This window comes from Azolla caroliniana, unplaced genomic scaffold (genome assembly GCF_043228905.1).
Source record: "Azolla caroliniana isolate FFs.n. ecotype wild unplaced genomic scaffold, voAzoCaro1.0.p SCAF_9, whole genome shotgun sequence".
NCBI classification, from domain to species: domain Eukaryota; kingdom Viridiplantae; phylum Streptophyta; class Polypodiopsida; order Salviniales; family Salviniaceae; genus Azolla; species Azolla caroliniana.
The window spans coordinates 22,353,004-22,380,456 of NW_028230444.1; the positions used below are offsets into that span (position 1 = coordinate 22,353,004).

At 37.0% G+C, this 27,453-nt stretch overlaps 3 protein-coding genes across 3 annotated transcripts; 2 read left to right on the forward strand and 1 right to left on the reverse strand.

Annotated features, from left to right (window-relative positions):
• Positions 1-5,132: 5,132 nt before the first annotated feature.
• On the forward strand, positions 5,133-8,230 carry LOC147860641 (uncharacterized). Its single transcript, XM_087324973.1, has 5 exons — positions 5,133-6,332; positions 6,840-6,897; positions 7,026-7,109; positions 7,243-7,384; positions 7,557-8,230. Exons 1-5 carry the CDS (start codon positions 5,669-5,671, stop codon positions 7,896-7,898), a joined length of 1,290 nt encoding a protein of 429 aa, XP_087181099.1. The 5' UTR covers positions 5,133-5,668; the 3' UTR covers positions 7,899-8,230.
• A 6,598-nt stretch (positions 8,231-14,828) lies between these two features.
• On the reverse strand, positions 14,829-18,573 carry RRF (ribosome recycling factor, chloroplast precursor). The gene is made up of 10 exons (XM_087324955.1): positions 18,262-18,573; positions 18,110-18,164; positions 17,607-17,702; positions 16,902-16,999; positions 16,693-16,804; positions 16,282-16,323; positions 16,106-16,162; positions 15,554-15,604; positions 15,428-15,484; positions 14,829-15,130 (listed from the first exon to the last, which is right to left on the reverse strand). The coding sequence occupies exons 1-10, from the start codon at positions 18,525-18,527 to the stop codon at positions 15,113-15,115; spliced, it is 852 nt and encodes a 283-aa protein (XP_087181081.1). The 5' UTR covers positions 18,528-18,573; the 3' UTR covers positions 14,829-15,112.
• Positions 18,574-22,048: 3,475 nt separating this feature from the next.
• On the forward strand, positions 22,049-26,249 carry LOC147860643 (uncharacterized). Its single transcript, XM_087325101.1, has 6 exons — positions 22,049-22,299; positions 22,637-22,875; positions 23,187-23,464; positions 23,885-25,703; positions 25,832-25,917; positions 26,035-26,249. The coding sequence occupies exons 1-6, from the start codon at positions 22,146-22,148 to the stop codon at positions 26,069-26,071; spliced, it is 2,613 nt and encodes an 870-aa protein (XP_087181227.1). The 5' UTR covers positions 22,049-22,145; the 3' UTR covers positions 26,072-26,249.
• The last annotated feature ends 1,204 nt before the right edge of the window (positions 26,250-27,453 follow it).

Sequence of the window (27,453 nt, forward strand, 5' to 3'; positions counted from 1 at the left end):
ATTCTTATCAATGCATGTGCAAAAAGTAAAAAGAACCAAGACATTATGAGCTAACGCACAAGAGGGAAGCATTTCTTCTGTTTATATTTAGATGTCCCCACCAAGCTATTCCAACGGATTAATGAACCTTACCATACTGAAATTCATAAAAGATTCCCTCATCTTTTCTATTGGATAAAAAATGGTAGGGTTGCCTTATAAAAGGTAATCTTAACAATGATTGATCATATGCATGAGAGATGAACTACGTGGAACATCAAGGGAAATAAATTGCATACCTATTAGCTAAACCATGCATAAAAGCCAAGCAAACTATGCTTCGAAAATGCCAAAAGTAGACACTCAATGCCCTAATGTTGTGCTAGACAATGTGAATGAAAATTGACATTTCTTGTGAAAGTTCACATTTTAAGTCATTGTTTCCACAACTACAACTACACTTATCACCTAAATGGGAAATGGGATGTCCAAAAATGAATGTGGCGTGCAACTACACTATTGCAAGAAATGATAGGTTGGAACGGTCAAGCATGTATATGAGGTGAGTATGGTCATTATGTTGTTGATAGTCAAAATGATACTATAGGCTTTAACAATTGAAACATTGGGCATGTATTAAATAACCAAATTGTGTAGTGTGAAGAGAGAAGCTTGGAATGATTGTCATAATAAATTAAAATTCTTTTGCTGGCAAAGAAAAGATTGTTCAATAGTAACGATGCTATCTACCAGAATAAAAACACGTTGGTGATTCTGATGCTCTTATGATTGGAGAGGAAGAAGAAAGTTTTATGCACACACTCACCTCGCGGATTTGGTTTTCCATGAAATGACAGATTCATGTATATACAAAAGATTCTTGCGGCAAACAAAGTAATAAATGCACACACAGCTCTACATTTATATTTTGAACATCATTTTGCAATCATGCACTATGGCACCAATGGAATGATCATGGTAAGTGTCATTTCTTTCATGTGAGGTTGTTACACCAAGTGACGACAATATGCTTTCAAAGAAGACATTGAGTTGTGGAAGAGTAAATTATTTAGCACCATCTCATTACAATAGGGTCATAATGAGAATGGCATGTGTTTCATGATAGAAACATTTTATTAACGACTCGGTGGTTCACATACTTGAATTAAATATTTAAGTATATTAAGGAGACTAACAATTGCACACTTATGAATAGGAGAATATCATGTGATTCGCATATTGCCATTTTTAAATGAATAGAATTTGACCTGCATATTTAAGACTCAAAAGTGCCCATTGCCATCATGAAGATTAGAGGCATGGTTAGAGTTTCGTTATGTATTTTAATGCGGTCAAGGGCTTGTAAATTGTAATCATGATATTATCCCAAGGTTGTTGAAAACATTTAAATCTGTTCAATTCAAGCATAACGGCATATCACGGAGATTGTGTTCCATGGGGTTTGAACTTTATATCTTCCATTCATTCAAAGGAAAAATGAACAAAGTGAAAACCCATTAATGAGTTGTATTGCCCCTCAATTGTTTTGAACCATCTTGTACTGGTTAATTTAACGATGAGTCTTCAAGGGTATCTATGACTAGAATCTGGAAATTTTATGTATTTACTTATTTCCAAAGGTTAACTTAACATTGGTCGTAGGTCATTAATGTCGTTTTTGTGTGTGCACGCATGTGCTTGGCTGGCCATAGTGGCACAATTCATAATGAACATGATCCTACCATGTGTTGTTGCTATTTAGTGATTATGTATTTGTGCAAAGAGAATTCCTCTTACACCATTTCGTATACATACCCTTACTAATTCAGATGAATATTGTTAAGACACACCTAGTTCTTAAAATAGAAAATATATCATTTGTAATAAACAAGTTTTGATATCCAAATCACATTTTCTTACAAAACAACTCTAAATAGTAATACATTCTACTGATTTCCTTGATCTATTAACAAAGAGTTTGCTCTTGTTATAAACACATACGACACAAAAGTTGACAAAATGACGGCACAGAATGCAAAAACTTGTGATATCAAGGAGGAACATACACGTACATTTACATGATATTATTGCCTAGTGATTTTGTAGGAACAATATTTGAGTCATTCAATATTTTCTTTCATATTATTGTTGGTCGGAGATATGGTTGTCCGTTAACAAATTTGTGAATTTAAAGTCATCCCTCAAGGACTATGTAAATGGTTGGCTAGTAATAGAATCCATTATTCTCATCTTTATCATGCCCTTCAATTTGTAGCTTGTTCTAAGCATTCATATGGAGTTACTATTGTTATAAACATTAGCACAAATTTTCAAGTATTTTGAATTGGATTGAAAATAATACATATTTGTAGGATGAAACAAGGTCGTAAACATGCTCTTATGAAGGCTGATGGAAACTAGTTAGGTTAGGTCATGCAAGGATGCTATTCATTTATTGGCATCACCTTTCATTAAACAGTGATGCTATTGCTTTCACTCTTTGTACTCTGGAATATGTGATAACGTCAAGTGTTGTAAAGCCATGTGCTCGATACTCGAGCTCACTACCATCACCTCAATGTTGCAACCCACTAGCTTTATGATAACACCATTGAGTTCATCTTTTTGAGTTTTGGTATGTCAAAAAGTAACATCGATGAATTTATCTACAATAACCTATGGAGACGTTTAGTGTCTTTTATATCATGCATAGGTGATGCTTTTGCATTGTGGTTGGGCACAAGATGTCTCGTTAAAATAACATTTAGCTTATAACAAGGTGATGGAATAGAAGATATTGGTTCACTATTTGTAGCAACAAATGACCGTGGTATTATTTATCATGATATGTTGTGTGTGTGTGTGTGTGTGTGTGAGAGAGAGAGAGAGAGAGAGAGAGAGAGAGAGAGAGACAAAGAGAGAGACAAAGAGAGAGAGCGAAAACTTTAAAGTTGCATGAGATCTATGCTACAAAACAAAACCATGATAAAAACCATGTGAAATTTCTATTCAAAATATATCTAGATGAAAATACCTTTTCTAATGCATTAAAGTAGCTTATAGATGATGTTGTCAATGGTCTTGGGCATTAAGGTAGTTCTATTCTTGCTTCATGCTAAGGCCAAATGTATTTATGATCCTTCTCAATGATCATTCACAACTGGCTTCATAAAGTCAATCAAGGGTGAGGGAGAGAGAGACAATTGACAACTATGTATATGGAAGAAACAACGACATAGACACAGAAAGAGATTTGATATGAAGGATGTTAAAAATGAATGCAAAAGGCCAAAATGATACTTGTGACCAAAGTTACGACCATTGTCTCATACATTACATATGTGTAAGATACAACTGAAACTATGTGATAGAGCCTAAATATATGCCGCAAGTAATGAGTTGCAAAGATGATGTTATTATGCATTGTCCTCATCAGACAAGGAACATGATTATGGGGCCCAAAAACAATATAAGAGACTCTTCCTTGTTAATGCATACGACATAGCACATGGGTTCGAGCATTTTTTGCGAAAGTCGCTCTCATGCGCAAGTATAGAGCATAGATACATTGGCCTAAGAGGATGATTGGATGTGTCCACCTTGACAATGTTGTATGTGGTTGGCACATTGGGCGACTGATGATGGGAAACATTTCCATAGTAGATAACGAAATGTGCTTCACATTGTACTCCTCAAGTTTCAGAGACAAGGACGTACAGAGGGAGGGGGAGAGGAGAAGAGTAGATCAATAGGTAAAACTTTTCTAGTAAGGACAAGAAGGTCATACGTCAACACGAAAAGAGAAGGTGGGAGCGAGTTTGCACGCGAAATCTAACGTGAGCTTTTGAAGAGAGAAGACGATATCGCATAAGTGAATAAAACTTCGCGAATAGGTGGGGTCCCATAACAATAATTATAGCCTTCATGAAAGGGGGCAGGAAGGTGTAGACAAAAGGGGCCGAAGTGTCGCAAATAATACAAGACATGGATGGTGGTGGGTGGGGGTCGAATGCACACACACATAGAGGCAAGCACATGCTAACTTTTCTCTCGACACAAGGGAATGTCAAGAGCTTGTAGGCAGGCAATGCACTATGTATGCATTGTATGTATGTATGTATGTATGTATGTATGTATGCATGTATGCATGCAGGTAAGTATGAATGAATGTATGTGTGTATGTATGTATGTGTGCATGTATGTATGTATGTATGTACGTGTGCATGTATGTATGTATGTATGTATGTATGTGTGTATCTGTGTATGTGTGCATGTATGTATGTATGTATGTATGTGTGTGTGTGTGTATGTATGTATGTATGTATGTATGTATGTATGTATGTATGCAGGTAAGTATGAATGTATGTATGTATGTATGTATGCATGCATGCATCCATATATATGTATGTAATGTATGTATGTGTATATGCACACACACAGAGACACACAGTCTCTCTCTAGGGTCTCTGGCACACACACACTCTCTCTCTAGGGTCTGTGCTAAACAACACACACACACACACAAACTCTCTCTCTAGGGTCTGTGCTAAACAACACACACACACACACAAACTCTCTCTCTAGGGTCTGTGCTACACACACACACACACACTCTCTCTCTCTCTCTCTCACTCTCTCTCTCTTCTCTCTCTCTCTTTCTGTGTAGGCACCAGTTAGACTAGACAGCCTTTTTGTTTTTGTTGAGATTGACACACAGAGCCTTGAAGTTGGAGACGGAGGGAGGAGAGCTTGTTGGGCACTCAAAAAACCTTCATCAATTTCTGGAGTCTTCCATGAAAGGAGAGAAATTGGAAGGGCTTTTCATTAAATTACTAGAGAGAGAGAGAAGAGAGAGAGGATTGGTCAGTGGAGTGGGGGTACAAACTCTGTGTGTGTGTAAGAGAGAGAGAGAGAGAGAGAGAGAGAGAGAACAGAAGAGAGAGAACAGAGCAAACAGAGACAGAGACAGAGAGAGACAGTGTGACAGAGACACAGAAGAGAGAGAGAGAGAGAGAGAGAGAGAAACAGAGTAAAAAGACCTGAGAGTGAGAAAGAAAGTTATATTAACAGTCTTCTAAGGCCAAATTTGGCCATCGTTTGAAGAAGTAGAGAGATGCAGACATAAACGAAGAGCAAAAAGAAAACTAACACAAGAAAAACAGAGGAGACAAAGGTTTTGCATGATTCAAGCCAAAAGAAGAAGAAGAAGAAGAAACAGAAACAGAAGAAGAAGCTGAAGAAGAAGAAGAAGAAGAAAGCAGCAGAAGAAGAAATAAGAGATAGAGATACAAAGGATCCTGCCTAAGCCTTTTATAAGTAGAGGAAAAACATCTCAGAGACAGATACCAAGAAGAGCATATCCAGAGAAGAACAGAGCAGAAGCAGGAAGTCACAAAGAAGCAGAAAATCACAAAGAAGCAGAGAAGCAGCATACTATCAAAACCAGAACAGAGTAGGGGGAAACAGATCAGAAGGCAGAGAGAGCATACATTGAAACAGAGCAGAAGAAAAACAGAGCCTACATATTGGAGAGAGATCAGAAGGCAGAGAGCTTATTCAAACAAGGAAGGAAGAAAGAAAGGGAGCCAGCATATATTGATTAAACAGAGTATATTGATAAAACAGAGAGCATATATATTGAAGAACCACAGTATATATATATATATATATATTGAAGAAGAGCAGAGCCATGGCTACTGCAGAGATTGGGAACAGGCCAGTGTTGAGGCCAGCTGGTAACATAGTGGCAAAGGGTAACAATAGCCTCAAAAAGGCAACAAAACCAGCCCTTTCTCATCCTACTTCCCCAATTAAGACCAAAATCTCCCCAGCCAATGGAAACATTAATCCACCAATTCCAATTTCTCCCCCCAAAGTAACCCTTTTACCAGCCAGACATAGCCCAAAGCTTCATCCCATTACCCCACCATGTCCCATTGACATTGTTCTTCCATTAATTGATGATGAACCATCTGCTCATGTTGTTAATTCCAATCAAAACAATGGCATAACTGCCACTAGCCTCCCCAAATCCCCCTCCTGCTCCTCTCCTAACTCATGTGGAGTCCCACTAAAGAAAAGCTTGGTAAAGACCAACAAGAAGCTAGATCTGAAGAAGCTTCATAGCGTTAGGTTTGATGACGCCTCCTTGGCTACTATTGTTGCTGAAAAGAAAGCTAATGCTAGTGAAGTTTCCGCTCAGAGGAAGCTTAAAGTTGCAGAATATGGTAGGAAACAGATTAAATCAAGTAGAATAGTGCCCTCTACTGAAGTCTCTACATCATCATCATCATCTCTTTCTCCTCTTCTCTCAATTGAACTCAAACGATGCAAATTCATCACTGCTCAGACTGGTGAGTCGTAAGAATCTGTTTCCATTGATAATACAAAAGAATTCTTCATTCCTCGCTCCGGTAAACATAAGCAGGATTTTTCTACATCAATATTCACGAAGAAATGTATGCCACAAACAAGAGTTGTTTACAGGGGACCTTTCTCATTATAACACATGGAGGAAATGGTCTATTTTCCATATAGACAGAACATATCTAAAGCTTTCTTGTGTTAGATGTATTGATATATATGTCTAGATATATACACTTTTGTTTTTCACACTGATAAATTGTGCCATGGCTTTGAAATCTTCTGAGAAGAAATGGTTGATGGCCACAGATACTTTGTCTGTTGCCTTAGATGTATAGACATCTATGTCAAGATATATATATATGTATGTATATGTATATCTATCTATCTATCTATCTATCTATCTATCTATCTATCTATATGCTTTTGTTTTTCATACTGATTAATTGTGCCATGGTTTTGAAATCTTCTGAGATTTTATTTTTTGATGATTACAGATCCTTTGTATATTGCATACCATGATGAAGAATGGGGAGTTCCTGTCCACGATGATAGGTAAATTCACTCTCTCCGTATAATAAACTTAGTCAAATTTAGTATAATTTCCAGAGGGTATGTAAAAATGATTTTGGAACTTCCTGCTGTCCTACATTTCTGTTTTATTGATTTATATTTCACTCCAGGATGCTGTTTGAGCTCTTAGTCTTGGCTGGATTTCAAGGGGAGCTTAGCTGGTCTGCCATTCTCCATAAAAGGGATGCATATAGGTGATAGATACATCTCAGAGATTTTGTTTTTTCAACCTTCAAAGCACAATGCTTCTTCTTATTGATGTGCTTTGTATCAGCAAATCTATATGACTATGGCTAAATGCTTTCTGCTTTTCTTATTGGATTTTAGGGCGTCATTTTCCGGGTTTGATGCAACATCTGTGGCTTTGTTCACTGAGAAGCACATCCAGTGTCTGGAGGCAGATAAAAAACTTGGCCTCTCGAAAAGCAAAATCCGCGGAGTCGTCGAGAATGCCCAGAGAATTCTTGAGGTGTGAATTTCTTCTTGTTGGTTTTGTCTCCTACCTCAGTTTTTCTGGATACATATACATATACATACATACAACGTAATGTGCATATGTAAATTCAACTGTAGTTTTGAAAGGCAATGCGTTTGCATTGTGTTTTCATGGCATCTGACTGTTTCCTTCTTCTTCCTTCTAGGTGGTACGCGAATTCGGTTCATTGAGTAATTACCTTTGGGGATTTTTCAACAAACAACCACTGGTGAATGATTATCGATACCCAAAGCAAGTACCTGCAAAGACATCGAAAGCAGAGTCCATAAGCAAGGAGCTCGTGAAGAGAGGCTTCCGGTCTGTGGGTCCTACTACTGTTTACTCATTCATGCAAGCTTCCGGTATGACGAATGACCACTTGGTGCAATGCTTTAGGCACCAAGAATGCATAAGGGTCTCTTCTCTTCTTGTTGATGGGGAAGAAAACCAAGACCGTCGTCATGTTTTCAAATGCGCACAAAATGTCGAGAGCACACATGGGAACTAGAAAGAGCAGCATAAGTGAAGTGCTGAATTTCCATGGCAGTATACAAGAAACTATCTCTCACCAACATTAGTATACAAATCAACATACACATTGCTCAACATCAGCAAATGTGTAATGCTTCTCTAGCTAAAAGCCTCTTGCAAAGTGAATCACTCTCTTAAGAGGGTTTTGTTATTACTACTATTATTGCTGTTTTTGGGAACCTAGAGATGATAAAAAAAGAAAAAACTTTCTCTCCAATCACATGTAAGTATCCTCAATGGTTGTACTCTACTACCTATATAACCATTATTGATTTCGACGAGAAAATTTCCAAGTCATTGATTTCTGCAGTGTTTCTTGTCTTTGCAACATGAGATGCATTATGGAATTACAGGAATGCTAGTGTCTCATCGGAGTTTTATCCCTCATGATGTTATCATTTACATGCATTCATAAAACTTTTGTATTCTTGTACATGGACTTACTAGAGACTGTATTATATAATGTTTTAAGCATCTTGATTGGTATGATTGTTGAAGCATGTATATCTATTAGACTTAATATTATCCCTAGATCCACAACTGTTCTTTATGTTCGATAAAGGGCACTCTTTGGAGAGAGGAAATAGTTATCCTTACGAACGAAGGAAGATAACGATGCATTGTTCAAACATCTTCTTGTTGATTTAGGATATAGGGCATTACCATGAGCTTAAATATGCATGTTGTTTTTATCGATGTATAAAACCTACATGTTTATTTACATGGTTCCATACTTGTAAATATGTCAAAAATTCCAAGATCTTGAATCTTTGTTGTGTCATCACAAGATTTCTGATCTTACGGACGAATTCAAACCACACATTATGCATTGTAAATTGGCTTCTCTTCTTGTAAATCATTGATACTTCCACATGGTCAGATAAGGATATACATTCTCGTCTAGTAGTTAGTCATCTCATCCTTTTCACCCAACTGTAGTCATAAGTGAAAATGTGTTTGAGTGAAAATGGTTTCCGTAACTCTTTTAATGCATCAATTGAGCAAAATGGCACATTCCCAATCTCTTTGAATCAATCAAACCATGTTAAAAAGTTTGAATCAATAAAATACAACACACATTGTGATTCACACATTTTGTGGAGAAAGAATGTGAGCAATGAACACCAATAAAACGTACCTGGTACTACACACATAGTGATTGAGTGACTAACCATCAAGCACACTTGAATGAACAGGTACGTATTAAAACAAGTGTATTTATGTTGTGTTGGTTTCTCCCAAATTAATGTTGTTATTCAAGAGGAAGTGAGATCGAGAGTGGGGAGGGGAGAGAGAGACTTCTTGCCTTTAGCATATGCTCTATCATATGTTTTGCCCTCTAGAAAAGCTTTATTCATGAAGACATTCCATTGCAATATGTTGAAACATGAGCTAAACACAAGTGACTAGTGATTTCGACCCAAATAAAAAAGATTGATAACATGTGGCCCTTTTTTGCTTACCCCTAACAAAGCAAGAAAAAGCAATTGTAAGTCTATATATTATGCGTTCAATACCAAAAACCAAATTCGAAAATCATTGGCACGTGAAGTTTTCGGGAATGATTCATCTGTTGATTTAAAATCTTTTTTGGTTTTAAAATTGCTAATATTGACCCCACCAATTGTCGTTGGGGTGGGTGGGGGTCACTCACAGAAATGTAACAATAGCACATGAATTCAACATCAATGGCTTTTTTTAAACCTTCTCTTACGCTTTAGTAGGAAAAGGGTGCAAACGAATCAAAATAGCAAGGCTGTTTTAAATAGTCATTGAAAGTATGGGATACAGATGAATAGAGTGACACTTGGCCCCTCAAGCATGTCGAAACATTTAAAACAATGTTTTCAATTAGAATCCACATGATATAATGTGGAGCCCTTATGAGGGAATATTGGCCTAGAAGAATGAAGCATAATCCTTGGCTAATCGATATTAGAAACATAAATGGTTAATTGGCTTTCATATATCAAGGCACCCAACAATACTTCAAAATGCATTCTAAGTATACTTCAAAATGCATTCTATTGTTGTTGATAATGCTTGTGTATGCACCTGCCCTAGTATATGCATCAAGGTACGATTTAAGCATGTGGCGCATATCCTCTTTAATGACCTGAGCTCAAACCCATGCTCCCGTCCTATGCACAAGATATTTATATTTAAATAATTAAAAATCGTCGTAAAATCATATGACACATCCTAACTTAAATACAAACTTAGTGTTAGGTTATCTTCACTGACATTGTCAAGGTTCCTTACAATGCATGGAAGTTCCTCTACCAAATTGATGTATGACACCACACAAGCAAAAAAAATACAACCTCTGTTCAGATGCTAGTGGAAGTTAAACTATGTTTGCAGAGGTACATGTGAATTATATGACCATCCCTAGTTTTTTTTTTTTTGAGAATGCTCAAAAGTTATTTTAATTAAGGTTTTGAGTACAATTCCAAAAATATTGACAAACAAGGAACATGAGAAATGGAGGATTTCCCTTTGTTAGATATGCATGTGTTTAGATTCCGATCTCAAACATCATTTTAAAGCATGCCACAAATATCAAGTGGAATTTTGTTTATAGAATATAATATATGAAAATGTGCCCAACAAAGGCCATGTAGCAATATGCTCAAGGAAAAGTTAACTTCAAATTTCCATCATTTGGTAGTTTCAAAGTAGTTCCCATTGATTTCATGAACATGAAGATCTTGCTTGGAATGTCTTGAAGTTCCCTAGACATTTCTAGAATGTTCTAGAATGTCCGAACCTCCTTTGGCATGATATACTTTCTATAAGCTTCAACCTATGTGGCCATTGACATACTAGAAGCAAGTAACTTGTTCTAATTTCTTGCTCGAAGCTTTAAAACTTTAATATGCATGAAGATTGACCTTGTAGAGTCATGTAAAATCCTTTCTACATTTGACTCTCCAAAAGGTCCTCACATGCTCATGCTCAAGACTAGGGCATTATGACAATGAGACTCACAAAAGTTCCTTGCAAAGCCCAATAAGATGGTCGTGTGAGGTAAATCTTAGTTACAAGTCTTATCTTATAAGACAATCTATATTGAGTCTCCCAATATCTTCAATAATGTGTTGTTGAATCCATTATCGCTCTTCTAGCACCTTAAAGCAATGTTGTGAAAAATATGTCCATCACATCACAACAACTTGTGAGGGGGTTAAGAACTAGAGAGTTGGCTTTAGTTCCTTCTCCATCGTGAATTCTCAACCCTAGTACCTTGCAAGCCATGATATCATTTCCTCTATAGCATTGCAGCTAAATGCTCCAAATATGAGCCACGAGGACATTGATCATCTAAAAATGACAACATTTTGCACATTGAGGCTTAGTGATAATAACCTTTGATGAGGAGATCCCAAAAAGTTCAATTTTTTGATAATTATAGATGAAGGAGCTTTGCTATGTGGAAAGTAAACAAGAAATTAAGTGCATAACACAATGTGAAACAATGCCTCGACATATTGATGAATTAGGAATATGATGGAGATTCAAACCGAAAGAGAATAGTAGTAAATTGAAAACAATAAGCATTGAATACTTGGTTCATTTCAACTATCTACTTAAAACGAACACGACAACTTTTCCAAAATTTAATTTGACGGTAACGCTTTAGGTAAGTTTAGCACGTGTGTTCTCTTATATGTACGGTAGGATTTAATTTGAAGATAAAGCTTGAAGGGGGCACACCACCTGCAAATAGATGAGTTTGGCACTTGTGTTTGACAAAAGGATATGTACCACTTATAAATTTGCACTATCTTTTTACATACACAATGGTATCATTTGAATGGGATATTCATGTATCAAATGGACAAAGGATGTGTTGTTGTATTGAATAAAGAAAGACAAAGTTGACAGACTTTTTAAAATGGGCATGGAAGTGCATGGTAATAAATAGGTAGGACGTATATAGTGTAGTGTTATCGCTCATATAGAGAAGAGGTCAAGAGTTGTATCAATTTTACCACTTGGACGATGACTATACACTCTAAATCTATATGTTACCAATCTTTGATGCCGACATTTTTTACAAAGATAACGACATTTTAAAATGGGCCTGGAATCACATGGCAATTAATAGACAAGGCATAAATAGTATATGTGACCACCCAGATAGAGAGGTTGACAACCCTTGGATCAACTTTGACACTCAAGATGACAATTCACGATCCATATATTACCAATTGTAGATGTCAATGTTTCTTTTACAAATGTAAAGACATTTTAAGATGGGTATAAAAGCACTTGGTAACTAATAGAAGAAGCATAGTGTAGTGTGACCATCCTAGTGAAGATGTTGGGAGCTTTGTAGCAACTTTATCACTCATGATGAGAAATATGCATTCTAGGTCCATATTTTACCAATTTTTAGATGTCAATAATTGTCTTCTCTACAAAGATAATCACTTTTAAAAGTGGTCTTAGAAGCATGTGATAATTAACAAACATGTCATATATAATGCGACCACCTAGGAAGAGAAGTCAAGAGCTCTCCTCTCAACTTTATCACTAGGGATGACTGCATACTCTAGATCCATGGTTTACAAGTTCTAGATGTCAATATAGATGTATTTGTAGACTACAAATATGCTAGGCTATACATGGTCTATGGCATCATATTAAAAATCTTCCCATGTAAGTAGTGAGGGTCATCTAAATGGGCATAATTGAATGTATTTTCATTGAAAAGGAATGTTTTATGGTACTTACACACAATAATCAACATTGAAAGATCATTTGCAAGAACTCTCCATGAGACTAGTATCTTTTCTTCATGTGGAAGATCACTAGTTCATTTTTTATTTGACCCTTTTGAAGACCAAATCCATCATATGATAAGCTCCTCCATGGATCTACCCACATACATACTCATGAGAAAATGAGTAATATATATTGATATTCTTAAGGTAAATAATGACATATTTTACATAAACAAACGATTTGTTGTAATATCGTATTGATATTTATGATTTGAGATGTTGGACACAATGCCAAGTGTATACAAGAAACATTCTTTTATTTGTAGGAATTACATGTACCTTTTATTGTATTTTTGTGGGAACTACCCATTATATGGTGGCAATGTTCAATGCCCAGTAGACTTTACTATGAAAGGGATACCTTCGGTTCTCCTCTTGTAGCATTCTAATCTAATTAATTGAGAGAATCATATTTTTTAAATTAAGAAACTCGTACTTCTCTATTAAATTAAGACATCTATATATCTTAATTATTGTAGTCATTCAAACACAAATAATCAAACTGCCATATGAATATTGTCATTGATCCGGTCTTGCTTGTAATAACGATCTTTCTAAAGCTCAACAAGAGATTCCACTATTATGCCGAGATCTAGAAAGTGATCAATATGGGGCACATCATCATTAACATAATTGAAAACTTGACATATCCTTCATAGAATTGGCATAAAACATCCTATGTTCACCAATTGTTTGCAGAAAGAAGTAGAAGACTAAAATGTATTGATATACTCTTCTTGAAGAAGCCCTTGAGATAATCGAGCTCATGCATTTGCTCCTAGCAAGTGCAAAAGCAATCGAAGAAAATAACCTCAGACTAGTTGAAGAAATGGTATTAGAAATTCACCAAATTCTCACATACACTCACACATAATAAAGCTCTAGCAAAAGTCGCTTTACATTTTGTCAAATCTCTTGCAAGACATGTTTACATATCATGCCATAGTGTTAACTTACTATCATTTCCATGAGACTTGATCACATCTCAAATCTGCCCATTACACAACAAATCAAGACATTTCCATTCTACAGGCATTTGAGGGTGAGAAATGTGTATATATCTTACATTTCAGCTTGATGCAATCATCCCAATGATAATTTCTTATACAAGCATTGCTCTGCAACCAAGTGGTCCACACACGAAATATAAGATAAAAATGCAGGGAAACAATGGAAGTCTGGTTTGAAGGCCGTGCTTCTTGGCTCAAAATCTCTTAGAAAGGCAACACTGCTCATTAACATTCTTATGCTCAAAGAAGAAAGACTGAATTAAGATGGCTACAATGTTGAACACAATTGGTTGCCTTCGCACCATTGAAGGGAGCAGGGAGCCATGGTTCACAATAGACATGAGATTTTCCTGTCCCTAACTAATATCCTTAAATTGTGAAGCCGAGACTTTGAAGACAATCATCCATAATGAAGTAATTCTTCTTGAGTCTGATTATTGCATGACAATGATCAAACATTTTTCTTGGAGAGAATTGAGATATTGAGAGAAGATCAGAATCCAGAAGGGAAATATGAGAAATACAGTAGTGCAAGATGGAACCACATCTTCAAATGAGTTACAAACTCATCTGACACTAGTGCAAGATGTGGATGCTATTACTCTAAATCCATACCACTATTGGATCCAAGTTTTGAACCTCATCTAGAAGCCCTTCAAATGTCAAAAGCATGGGAGTTCATCCACCCAGAAAGTGTCCTCCACTGGAGCAGAAATGTCCAGAGACTCAGTCATTGGGGATAATCTTGTCTACAAGAGTCCTTAGAGACACTCTGTTAAACTCAAAGTAAAAAACATTCAACCTCATTGGGATGCAATAATGTCGGTACATTACCCTATATGGGTGTACAGAAAGAATACAACCTATTAATGGATCGAAGACATTGAGACATCATATCTTACACATGTTTATCCTACACCAAGGTTGCGACATACATTCCTAGATGTGGTCAATCAATCAAATCTGAGTTCTACACCTTAGCCCAATTCATTTGTAAGCATCCATCGAGAAAGTAAAGTTCCCCGTTCCCATCAGAGAAGGGATATCCTGGAAATACACCTGCTTGTAAATCAACTAGAAGATTGGTAGTTATTTGAGAAAATGCTACAAAGGAAAACAAGACCTAAATTCAGCATCTCTACGCATAGAGAAAATACCACTCTACATTACTGTACAAAATGGAATGGAGCATGTAAGACCTCCTTACAATATGGTTCCATGGATTCATCACTCCCTGAAACCTTGTTTATTTAGCAGCACAATTTTTACACGCTCGGCCAATCAGATGGAATGGCAAGAGTTATTTGCATGTCTCCTGTTTTCTTCATACAACAATGTGTAATTGCAGCTTTTCTATTGATCATAAGCCTGGTCTAGAAATGTCCTCTGGTTTACACTGTCAGGAGCTCCTGAAAAGAAATAGAAACATACTTGAAATATGCCCTCTAACAAGCAAAAATTAGATAGTGTTATGGTTACAAAATTAGGTGCTTTGTGGAGAATATCATCAGTTCCAATGCACAAAGATCAAGGATATTTATCGTGCATATCAATGTACCATATCAACTCAGTTAAATTTTGACATTGTTGTCTATTCCTCAAAAAAACATATGTGCAATTTCTGAGAACTAAAATGTACATTTGTTCGAATGAAGGAGAGATTCATTTAAATCAAAAAAATACTCAAGCAAACGTAATAAACTTACCTTTTCTTTTTGCTTGAACATAACATCTATTTTCTTTGTGTAATCATCCGTTAGTTTCTGTGAACAATTCAGTAGGGATATCAGATATTCCCCCTGCCATGGAACCACAAAATAACAGTAATTTACCTGCATTGAATCAGACAGGTCCTTCACATTATCCATAGAAAGCTTTTTTTCCTGCATAGCATTCAATCACCATGTACATTGTAAAGACACAAGAAAATAGAAATAAAAAAGAGAAACATAGAGACTATAGTCTTCTGCACTCAATACTTAGAATACATAGTCCATAAAATCAACGAATGATCTATAAGAAAACAGCACACTTATGATTTGTTGTAGCAAGCGCAAAAGTGCTCAACCAATGGGACAGAAAAATTCAGCTTAAATAATTTCATAAGTAGCCTTACATATTATCATGAAAGAACATTCTATGGACTATGTACCATCACTTTCTTATCTATTGCAAACTAGAAATGGATATCTTCACAATTTGTCGGAAATATTCAACAAGTAGTACCCATGACAAAATCTAACACAAAACTTTCATGTCTAAATCGATTCTATGAGTCTTCCAGTTGGACATTTCAAAACCTTCCACAGACTAGCAGGATGCTTTCATGGATATTGAGGAGCAATTATGAATTGATCAGCAATAGGATACAGTAGATGACATACCTTCTCTAGTTTTTCATAAGATTTTATGGCATCTCGTCGAATATTTCGAATAGCAATCTAAAAAAGAAAATATTTAAATAATTGGTTTTCTAACATAATGAAAAATTATTTTTATTACAAAAATAAACAATTTATATTACTATCTTAGAAAGTAGCACAAACAGCAATTCACTCACCTTGCCCTCTTCTGAGAGTTTTGATACCATTTTCAAAAGTTCCTACAAACAAGAAAACCAATTCTGTTGTAGCAATTGTTTTACAAACTAGAAATATTTTCTCTCAGAAAACTACATATTCTTTGAAGTTTTCCAATGGGAAACTTGAACGAAAGAAAATAGAAATTATATTAATGTCTCATAGAGACCGAAAAAGCACATCATCCTAGTGACATGTACATGAGAAATGTTTCAGAAAGATTTCTCAGAGTTATTAAAATTGGCAATTAGCAGGGCCCTGAGGAATTAGAGAAATCTTAAGACAGAAACACAGCAACTTTTTTATCAATAATCATAATATTTCAATCAAACAGACATTCAGTGCCTCGAGAAAATAGAACTGTATCATTTGAATAAATGTCTTAACTTTACCTTTCTTCTATCAGAAGTCAGAGGAGGAATGAATAGACGAATAGCATTCCCATCATTGCTTGGTGTCAATCCAATGTCAGATTTTGAGATAGCTTTCTCGATGGAATTTAGACTAAATTATAGACCAACAAAAAGGGTACTATTCAGCACCATGATTTCAATTCTGCGATTTAATAATAATAATGAGTGATTAAAACAGCAGAAATCACCTTGATTTATCAAATGGTTGTATAAGTAGTGAACTTCCATCTGGAGTGCTTACTTGAGCAATGCTTTTGAGTGAAACCGGAGTGCCATAGTACTCCACCTACATGTCAATGACAAAAATCTGTTATTAAATTCGTTCAGTATGTTTTGTGGAATCTTCATAATGAAACCAAAAAATGGTTCAACCTCTGACGATCCAGTTAATATATATTCAATGGTCGAGATTGATTTATGTCATCCCTTTGAAAGCTACAGCTTACAAAAATTTCATGTCTTCCTAAATGAATATATTACCGTCTCAATCACACAGAAACAGAAGTTATTCATAATTCTGCAGCAAGGACCTTGGTCTTGTTAGAGAATCATCTCTTGTGCTTCTCAAGTAAGACCAATCTCTTTATTGCTAATGAACCATTACACACAAGAAAACCAAAATAGCCTTGTATTTAGAATCTGTAATCATATTTAGACTGTAACGATATCACATTAATAGTAGATGCAGTCTACTGCATGTAGATGCTGTTTTATTATAACAAGCCCTGCCCTTTTTTTAAACAGACTCGGTATATCTTCAGGATGTGCACAGTGCAATGAATGCATCTAAATGTATTTGTGTATATAAAACTTTGTTTCGTAAAATGTACATTGAATAACTGGAAAACTCAAAATTTTAATGGAAAAATATGTATACAAAGCGCTGTTCCTACCTCAACTCTATCCAATAAAGATGGTGAAGCCCTTCCAGTTCGAATAGTGTTAAAGTTCCCCTTCACAGACTCTAAAGTCTTCTCCATTCTCTCTAACTACATGACAGTATCATCAGAGTTAATGTGTATAAATACCGTGAAATAGAAAGGTGATGCAAATCCAATGTTAAAAAACTAAAACTCGATTTTAGCATAATTTCACTGGCATTATCCAAAAACAACCTTTTAAATACTGAAATTGAAGCCGATCAATCTAATTGCACTTGCATTGATCATTTTTTATCAATAATTTTACAGTGGAGTTCGATTAGAAATGCGCAGAATAACTCATCCCATATTCATGGCTAGTGCTGCCAGAACCTCTTTTAATAGATACCCACAAGAATTTCAGGAAAATATCTCCAGCCATATTCATGTATCATGGATAGTTAGCTATAGCTCTTCTAACAAAATATCCAAAACGAAAAATTCAAAAGCATTAGAAAAACAGAAAGAAAACCTACTGCATCTTCTTCTATGAGCTCCTTCTCAGCTTCAACATCTTCAGTGGTTGCACCTCTACAAAAGAAGATTAGAAAAGCACACTAGCATCATCATCTTTACTCATCGGCCATTATATCAAAAAGACTGACCGCTATTACAACTTTTCCTGTACCTGATGAGCAGATTACGCTTCAAAGTGCTAGAAACAGGAGGTTTCTTCTGGCAGGTCCCACATCGAAGCTTCGGGTGAAGGCTTGGGAATCCGTGGAGGAGACAAGGAAGATGATGGGACATGAACAGGTGGGAGGCAGAAGCGGAGGAAACCAGGGGCTGCTTCTGATTCCTGGGCTCCCATCCATAGTGCTGCTGTACGGCCAGAGCATGGGGGGCGGTACGGAGAGTGGCATTATCACAGAGCATGGCCATCGCTTCCACCATAGCCACACAGGAACAGAGTCTCTCTCTCTCTCTCTCTCTCTCTCCAAGTGATGGATGGATGGGTCATGGGTTCAAATCCTTTTTTGGCCACTTATCATTTGGCTAAGGTTCGGTTCGGCTCGGCTCGGTTTGGTTCGGTTCAAGAGTCAAGTCAGTACCACACCGCCTCATCTCCCGTGTGTATGTATGTCATTCTATGTGCACAGGTACATGTCATCCCGTGGATCCAGAAGAAGACGCCACACCACGAGTTGATCCAATCGGACTCTTCTCGGAGCAGATCTCCCTGTTGTGACAAGGATAAGTCGGGGACATGTGGCGTAAGCACATAGTGTATGGTGCCCTATGCACATCCCTGGGGGTTCACATCTTCTACCTCCTTTCCTGCGTCCTTTGCCTCCTCCGTAAGAATAATCAACCATATTCATAAGAACATCTCAAACAATGGGGTGTCTGCCTAACCACCTTCACACTTTTGTAACGTTAGCATGTGTAATGTTCAGATTAAACATGGCCCTTTCAGTATGTGATTCGAGACCTATGATGACCCCAAGTCACTCTCAACAAACATTTCCCCATGTGTCATGGATACTATTTTTTCCCCCTCATGTTTACATGCAATTTTTCATAGCACATATGACAGCCCAATCAATCACAAAATGTGCTCATAACATGAGTTTGACATTTGATCTGTGTAAGACACTAGATATCGTGAAGACCTTGGCTCCCGATTTGTTCAAGATAATCAAGGAAAAGATGTCTTTGTGAGAGGAAGTTGATTTTGAACCTAGAACATTGTGTTGTTGATTGGTATTTGATGGCTTGAGATTGAAGCTCAAAGAAGATAGAATCAGAATACCTCATGAAGAATTTGTTACCTTTTAAGAAACGATCGGAGCTTGCTACAAGGTGTGCTCGACAATAAGTTTCCACGGCTTCTCCTCTTTCAAAGTCTAAGCATGAAATAAGATTCTACCATCCTACAAAGCCGAAGAGTTGAGGATGTGTAACTTTATGGAGTTAACTACATACAAATGACAATGAACTAGATAATATAGTTCTATTTAGCAAAATATGTTGAAGTAATAGATTGTGTGTGGGTGAGAGAGAAAGAAGGCAAGGTTAATGTTTTTGAAGACCAAAATTGACTCATGAGACAAATGATACAATAACAATGTGTCGGGTAACTCACGTTCCCTTATCTTCTTAATGTCTATTGAACAACAATGAGTGACTTTGAAACTTGATATCACAGAAGAGTTAAAGTAGGATTGGGGATTATTTTACACTTATAAAGCTAAAAATGACTATGTAACCAACATTTGATACAAAGAAGAGGAGGGTGTGGTTATATAGACACATGTGTGAGCACACATAGAATGTATGATCAATCTATTAAAGCATGGGGGAGATTGCCGGATATCTAAACTATTTACGTTATCAATGCCAAGGCATCTCTTATTCCTTAAGTGAGTGGTGAACCGAGAGCCTAGAGTCCACACACAAGTGTGATGTTGTGTGTGGTTGAGCTTGATAACTCATCTCACCCTATGTGTTTCAACGTAGACCAACATTCTTCTTCTTGCAGACAAGTGTGATGTTGTGTGTGGTTGAGCTTGATAACTCATCTCACCCTATGTGTTTCAACGGAGACCAACATTCTTCTTCTTGCAGCTTCGACGCGTGGACATATAGATGGATCGAGCTCCGCTCGCAATGGAGTGTGCAGTGTAGGTATGTGGTATTAATTGATGACAAAGGAGATGAGACCCTCCTCCCTCTATAAAGACAAGCGACTCTCTAAGAGTTGGAAATCGGCAATGGCTCTACTCAACTTGAACCGAGCCGGTAAATCGTTTGTTAAGCAGTTTGGCGGTTTAGTTCAGCTCGGTTCAAGCTTCGGCCTCCTTAACCGGTTTGAGCTCATAAGTTTGGCAAGGCTCAAGGCAAACATAATTGTTTAAGGCCAAACCGGTTATTAAACTGGTACCGATGGCCTGGTTTGGTTTCTTTGCCTTGAAACCAAACTGAACTAAACCAAACCATTTATATAAAACAAAACCAAACCAAACCGTTTATGAACTTTCAAGCCATTAAACCAAACCATCTAAGAAAAGGTACACCAAACTATAGGGATCGGCAACGGTTCGGTTTAGGCTTAGCCGGTTTGGCCTAATCTAAGCCAAACTGGCTAAGCCTAAACCGTTTACGGGATCTCAAACCTGAGCCGAGCTGAGCCGAACCGGTTCACAAACCGATTTGTGAACCGATTTGGTAAATGGCTTGGAAACCAAATTTGGCCTTAGAAGACGTTAATATATCTTTCTTTCTTTCTTCTTTCTCTCCTCTATGTAGTTCCTCTCTCTCTCTCTCTCTCTCTCTCTCTCTCTCTCCTTATATGTTGTCTCCCTCCCTCTCTCTCTCTCTCCTCGTCTGTGTAGTTCTCCCTACCTCCCTCTCTCTCTCTCAGATGATCCACTATATACTATATACTATATAGTATACATTGTACAAGCTCTCCCTCCCACTCTCTCTCACGTATGTGGTCTTGACTCTCTCCCCCCTCTGTGTAGTCTCTCTCTCTCTCTCTCTCTCTCTCCTTATATGTTGTCTCCCTCCCTCTCTCTCTCTCCTCGTCTGTGTAGTTCTCCCTCACTCACACACTCTCTCTCCCATCGTCTGTTTAGTCTCCCTCACTCTCACTCTCTCTCTCTCTTTCCCCTTGTCTGTTGTCTCTCTCCCCCTCTCTCTAAAGTTGATAAACGGTTTAGTCAGCTTGAGCCGATTTGGCGGGGCTCAAGCCAAGCTGAGCCAAGCTCAAACCGTTAAGGCAAGTTCAAGCCTAAACCAAGCCGCTAAGCCGTTTTCAAGCTGGCTAAGCCAAATGGTTTAGGCTTGAGCCGAGTTGTTGCCGATCCTTACCAAACTATTTAAACCAAAACCGTTTAGGGAAAAGTTGAAACTAAACCGAACCGTTTATTAATAATTAAAACCAAACCAAACCAATTAACCATTTTGGAACTTATAAACCTTTAAATCATGGCTTAACGGTTCGGTTCGGTTCTAGCCGAAACCAGGCCCATTGCTATGAACTTGTTAAGCCTTAACCGGTTATTGAATTGGTTAAGCCTTAACTGGTTACTGAACTGGTTAAGGCTTAACCGGTTACTGAACTGGTTAAGCCTTAATTGGTTACTGAATTGGTTAAGCCTTAACCGGTTTGGTTTGGACAAGGCCAAAACGGTTTAGTCAAAACCATCGTTGATTCCTACTTGGAGCTTCACAGAAGCGAAGAAGAAAGAAGAAGAAGAAGGCAAAAAAAGACCCTCTCAGATAAACTTAGAAGAATAAGATAAAAAAACCCTAGAAAACTAAGCTACCCTAAAACACACACACTAAATGTAGCAACTCCCCAACGGCTCTTTTTTAAATCTTCTTCTTCTTCTTCTTCTTTCTTCTACCCTGCTCTGTTCTCCTGCTTCTTGTACCCTCCTCTGTTCCCCTTCTCCTCTGTTCTCCTCTTTTTGTTTGGTCTTCTTCTTCTTCTTCTTCTTCTTCTTCTTCTTCTTCTTCTTCTTCATCTTCCGTGTCCTCTGTTTTGAGTCTTGTTGTGCAGGTATGGGATGGTTCTTTGGATGTTTTGGAAGGAAAAACAAGAACCCTCGTAGCAACAATGGAGATCAGAGCCTCCTTCTCCCTCAACCTCTGCCCTTCTCTCCATCACAGCCTGCATCCATTCCTATCAAAAACCTAAATCCTTTGAAAGAACATGGTATGACCTCCTTTCTCTGTTTCTTCTTCTTCTTCTTCTTCTTTAGAGACTAATTATTTACATATGATTCATCCATTTGTATTTCTTCTTCGGATTTCTATTTCTGATATATCAACATCTTTTCTTCTTCAAATTATTACATTCGATTGATCCATGGATTCCTTCTTCAAATTTATAAATTTGATTTGATCCATGGATTCCTTCTTCAAATTTATAAATTTGATTTGCTGCATGCGTTTCTTCTTCAAATTTATAAATTTGATTTAATGCATGTGTTTCTTCTTCAAATTTATACATTTGATGTGCTCCATCTTTTCTCTTTTTCTTTTAATCATAGTCTCCCTCAGAACAAGGCCTCTTTCAACTAGTGCGCCCCCTGTCAGACTCGGCTATGGCATTCTTCTTCAGGAAAACGCCGAAAAAATGTCAGAAAAGAATAAAAGCAATAAGAAGAAACAGGAAGATCCTTGGTCTCAAGTAGATGATCTAGCAGAAGAGCTTGAAGATTTAAGGAAACAAATCGAGAAAGGAACAACAGCAGCCCATGATTCTAACAGCAATCAAATTACAGAGGAGGTAGGGATCCTCTCTCTTATATATGCACTTATATGGTTATATATATCGTATACATCTGCACATATATGGTTGTGTGTATGTGTATGTTGTCTTGATCTATATGATAGGAAATAGAATTTCTAAACAATTAATGAATACAAATTTTAATGCATTAGGAATTGCTTTTTTTAAAGTCATGTGGAGCATTATCTCAATACCATTGAGAGTTTATATAATACATATCTATAAAACTGTTGTCTTCCTCACATTGGCAAATGAGTTTGCTTGACAAATAGGTTTTTTTAAAGGTCTATTTTTGGCAATTGGTCTAGGTTACATTCCTTAAGTCTTGTGGAGCATTGTCACAATCTCCTTCAGAATTTGAAAAGAAAGAAGTAGAGACTATAAGCACGTCCAGCTATTCAAGGGGATGGCATTCTTGGTTTCTACCAGCATCTATGAATTCTTCTCCAGCGCTACCAAAACTACCTCAACCTCAGCTTTCCGTCGGAAAAAGGAGAGGTGCTGTCCAAGGTCTACAAGTTGCTTCCTCGTCAAGCACACCTGCAAAAGAGGCCTCTGGGATTATACATCGGCGAAATGAGATGAAGTATGTTAGCCTTTATTTTTTATTTGAATCATGATGACTATATGCTGTATATATGTATGTGTGTATATGTATGGTAGTAGGAAGATAAGGCAGATCTCATCTGTTTTCCATCATAAATGTATGAATGAAGTAAAATGAGCTCGAAATTGTTTGGATCATGAATAAATGCATGTGTATATGTACACCATATATGCATATGCATATATGTATGGTAGTAGGGAGGTAAGCCAGATCTCATTTGTTTTGCATCATAAAATGTATGAATGAAGCAAAATGAGCTCTAAATTGTTTGGATCATGAATAAATGCATGTGTATATGTACACTATATATGCATATGCATATGCTGCTTACAGATATACATACATTTCCCATAAATTAGAAGAGTACCCAGTTTTCTTAATCTAGGTTTCATGATACAGAATCAAGGACAATCTTCACGTTGGCTCACTTGTGACATCTGAGCATATGATGGAGGATTTGGAGAAGCAAAATAATTCAGGGAATCCTCCAGTAGTAATTCATGATCCGTGGATGGGTGAATCTCAGCCATGCAATGCAAACATGAATGTTATGTCCACTCCAACTCCACTCAAACACAATAAAGTTTCAGGCAATGCGAGTGCCTTGACCAAGCAGATAGAAGAACATGAACTTTATATTTCTTGCATGGATAAAAGCTCATCAACAAAGGATGTCAATGCATCGAGGTTCAAATCTATTGAATCATTGAAAATCTCAGCATTGCCCTCAGCTCAGGTGATGAATGAAGCAATAATTACTAGTGGAACAACCTCAAACACAATGGGTTCACATGAAAAAGATGATGAAACCATCAAAATTTTAGAACAAGTTAATCATTCATGTGATAATATTATTAGTAAAAAACAATCTGCAGAGTTTGTTAGTAGCTCTGTCATTGGTAATCATCGATATGCAGCAGTGGATAGCACTGTTTCTGCCTCACAGGTTTTATCTGAAAGCTCATCCTTTTCTACTACAGCTGAAAATTCATGTGAAAGTCCATCAGCCTCTGTCTCTTCTTCATTTAATGCCACAAGTGCTGACATAAAAACAAAATTCAAAGGAGCTCGCAATAATGGATCTTACTTTCAGAGTGATACAATTGTTGCCCGTTCTATAGATAGTGAGCAAACAGTGAGTGATTTAAACCATGGATACTGTATTTCCAAGTATGGAAAGCTGAAACGTGAAGATAGTGTGATTAGCTGCTCAAGTGAAGGTGGCCCAGAAATGGCCTCATATAAGGAAAAAGTAGCAACTACACCTCATCAAAAGTATGGCTCCAAGAAAACATCGATGGGGAGGAGTCTCCAAAGCAATACTGTGGATGAAGGTTATTCTGTAGATTCATTCTTGGAACCCATGTCTCATGATTCTGGAGAAAACCATGATGATCCATCCAAATGTGTCGATTCAAATGGTGTAGCTCTGCAACCAAAGAAATCGGAATCTATAGATAGTCTGAAAATGACTCATCATGAATTGACCACTACCCCGATAGCATGCTATAAGCCACAGAGGGTAAGGAACCAACCCCAATCCCCTGTTCTAACCCCGGTGGAAAATGAATTTCAGTGGAAAAAGTTGCAGGAGAAGGAAAACAAAACCAGTGACCCTATCACATCAGCAAGGTTGAAAAGCATTGTACCAACAGCATCAACGAAGAGGGATATTCCTGAATCCATCAAGAACAATAATGTGTTGGCATCGAGGAAAGAGGGGTGGGATGAAAATACATATCGAGGATCCAAGAACATGAATTCTTATACTTCGGAAAAAGAGGCAGTTGTCAGTATAACTGCAAGTTTCTCAGAGTGGTCTAGACCCCCTATGGAAGAAGAAGGGAGTCACAAGACACTTCAATATGATGATATCTTACATAAGGAACTCATTGCTGTGGATATGAGTCTTTCACATTGGCTCAATCCATCATCATCATCATCATCTAAACAAGATGGTGGGGTAGGATGTGCGTTGGTGACTCCAAAGAACTGCTTGCCAAGGCCACCAGTACTTCCTATACAACCTGAACTCTCGCCGAATTTGGGTCAAACTGAGAGGCCAATTTTGGGGCAACTATCACCAAAACTGGCCCAAAACGATAGGCCGAACTTGTATCCCTTTTCTGGATATCGACAACAGCATAACACTTGCGTTACTCAAACAGTGCATTGGGATGGGCAGGGGATACCCAACACAACCACCAAGTACAATGAGGTGACTTAAACTTTCCCAATTAAGCTTTTGATTTGATGCAAAGCTAGGTGGCTTGCTCTCTCTCTCTCTCTCTAGAGAATTTCTAGTTTAATTCATGCAAATTTTGGTTAAATGCTGCATTTGTATAGGATCAGAAGGTAAAGTGGTTTTCCAGTCCATTTGAGGTGAGGCTGGAGAGGAAGCTGGGTAAGCAACAAGAAGCTGGGTTGCAGAAGTAAGTGTCGCTTGGTAACGATTGGAAAGAATGGGAAAAATCCTAAATGGTAAAGCATCCTTCAAGATAACTCATTAATAAATAACAAATCTTCTCTTTCTTTGGGTTGTTTTATAGGAGGCTTTTTGGAAAACCAACATCAGGAGATAGATGATGCAGGAGGCGGCTGAAATATATTACTAATAATTTGCTATTGATTTTATACACACACACACACACAAATATATATAATTATTATGTGCAGATTCATAACAATAAGCATATCAGTCGATAAGTTATCCAACAGCCTGTTGTGTATGTATTGCTCTTGGGAAATACACATAAATTTTCGATGTTCCTTGAAATATATGAAACAACGTCTCCCAACCCAACAAAACTAAGATGTTATTTGAATAAACAGTAGATGATGATAATGTTATAATGCTGCTGTTTATTTCAACACTTGTAAAACGGTTGGAGCAAACTCATACTTTGTGCTTTCTATTTAAATAAGTTTATTTTTCTTTAATAATGGGCTTTGTTTGGAGAATCACTCATTGTGAACACAAATATATTAACAAAACAGCTTTTTAAACTCCAGAATTCCAAGTTCTTTGAAGTATATGAACTGGGCTTTGTTTGGAGAATCACTCAGTGTGAACACATCTATTAACAAAACAGCTTTTTAAACTCAGTAGAAGTAACAGATTCCAAGTTCTTTGAAGTATATGAACTGGGCTTTGTTTGGAGAATCACTCATTGTGAACACATATTAACAAAGCAGCTTTTTAAACTCAGTAGAAGTAACAGAATCCCAAGTTCTTTGAAGTACATGAACTGAGCTCTCCCAACACAACAATTCCAAGTTTTTTTAATGGAACAATCAATAGTTTGCTTATATGAATCATTATGTTGTGTGCTTTCTAGATTAAAGTGGCTATATTGTTGAGAGCAATGGGTTTTGTTTGGAGAGTTACGCTAACCAATCGTCTTTGTAAACTCTCAATTCAAGTAATAGGACTGGACCTGATATATCAAGAGTTATTAATTGTGGCATGTTGATTTATTTATATATTCTTCAGGCATCTACGGGTAGGAATGTTCTACGTTCAGAAATGTAAAAGTATCATAGTATGTAAAAGCACCATAAATAAATAAATAAATGGATGATGTGTTTTTAGCTAACAAAAAATCTTCTAACAAAATATACAGCAGCTATACTTCCAAGTATATTGGTGAGTTCAAACCATTGCTAAAAATGAGGTCCTCTCACCATTTTATGGTTAGCAGTATTGACGAGTCATCATAGTGCTAAAAAATGTCATTCCTTTCCCTAGTTTCATGCAAAGTTTTGGCACAGAAGGGGCTAAATGTTTCTGCTTTTGTATGAGGTTTTTCATGTTCTCAGAGTAATATTTGTTGGGATTTGATGAATGGATCAAATCTTGTTGCCATATCCTTGGAGGATACATTTCATTTTTTGGTTACTTCAGCTCAAATTTGCTCCAAAACTGATATATCAGAAGCATACTCATTATGAATCATTTGTGAATGGTC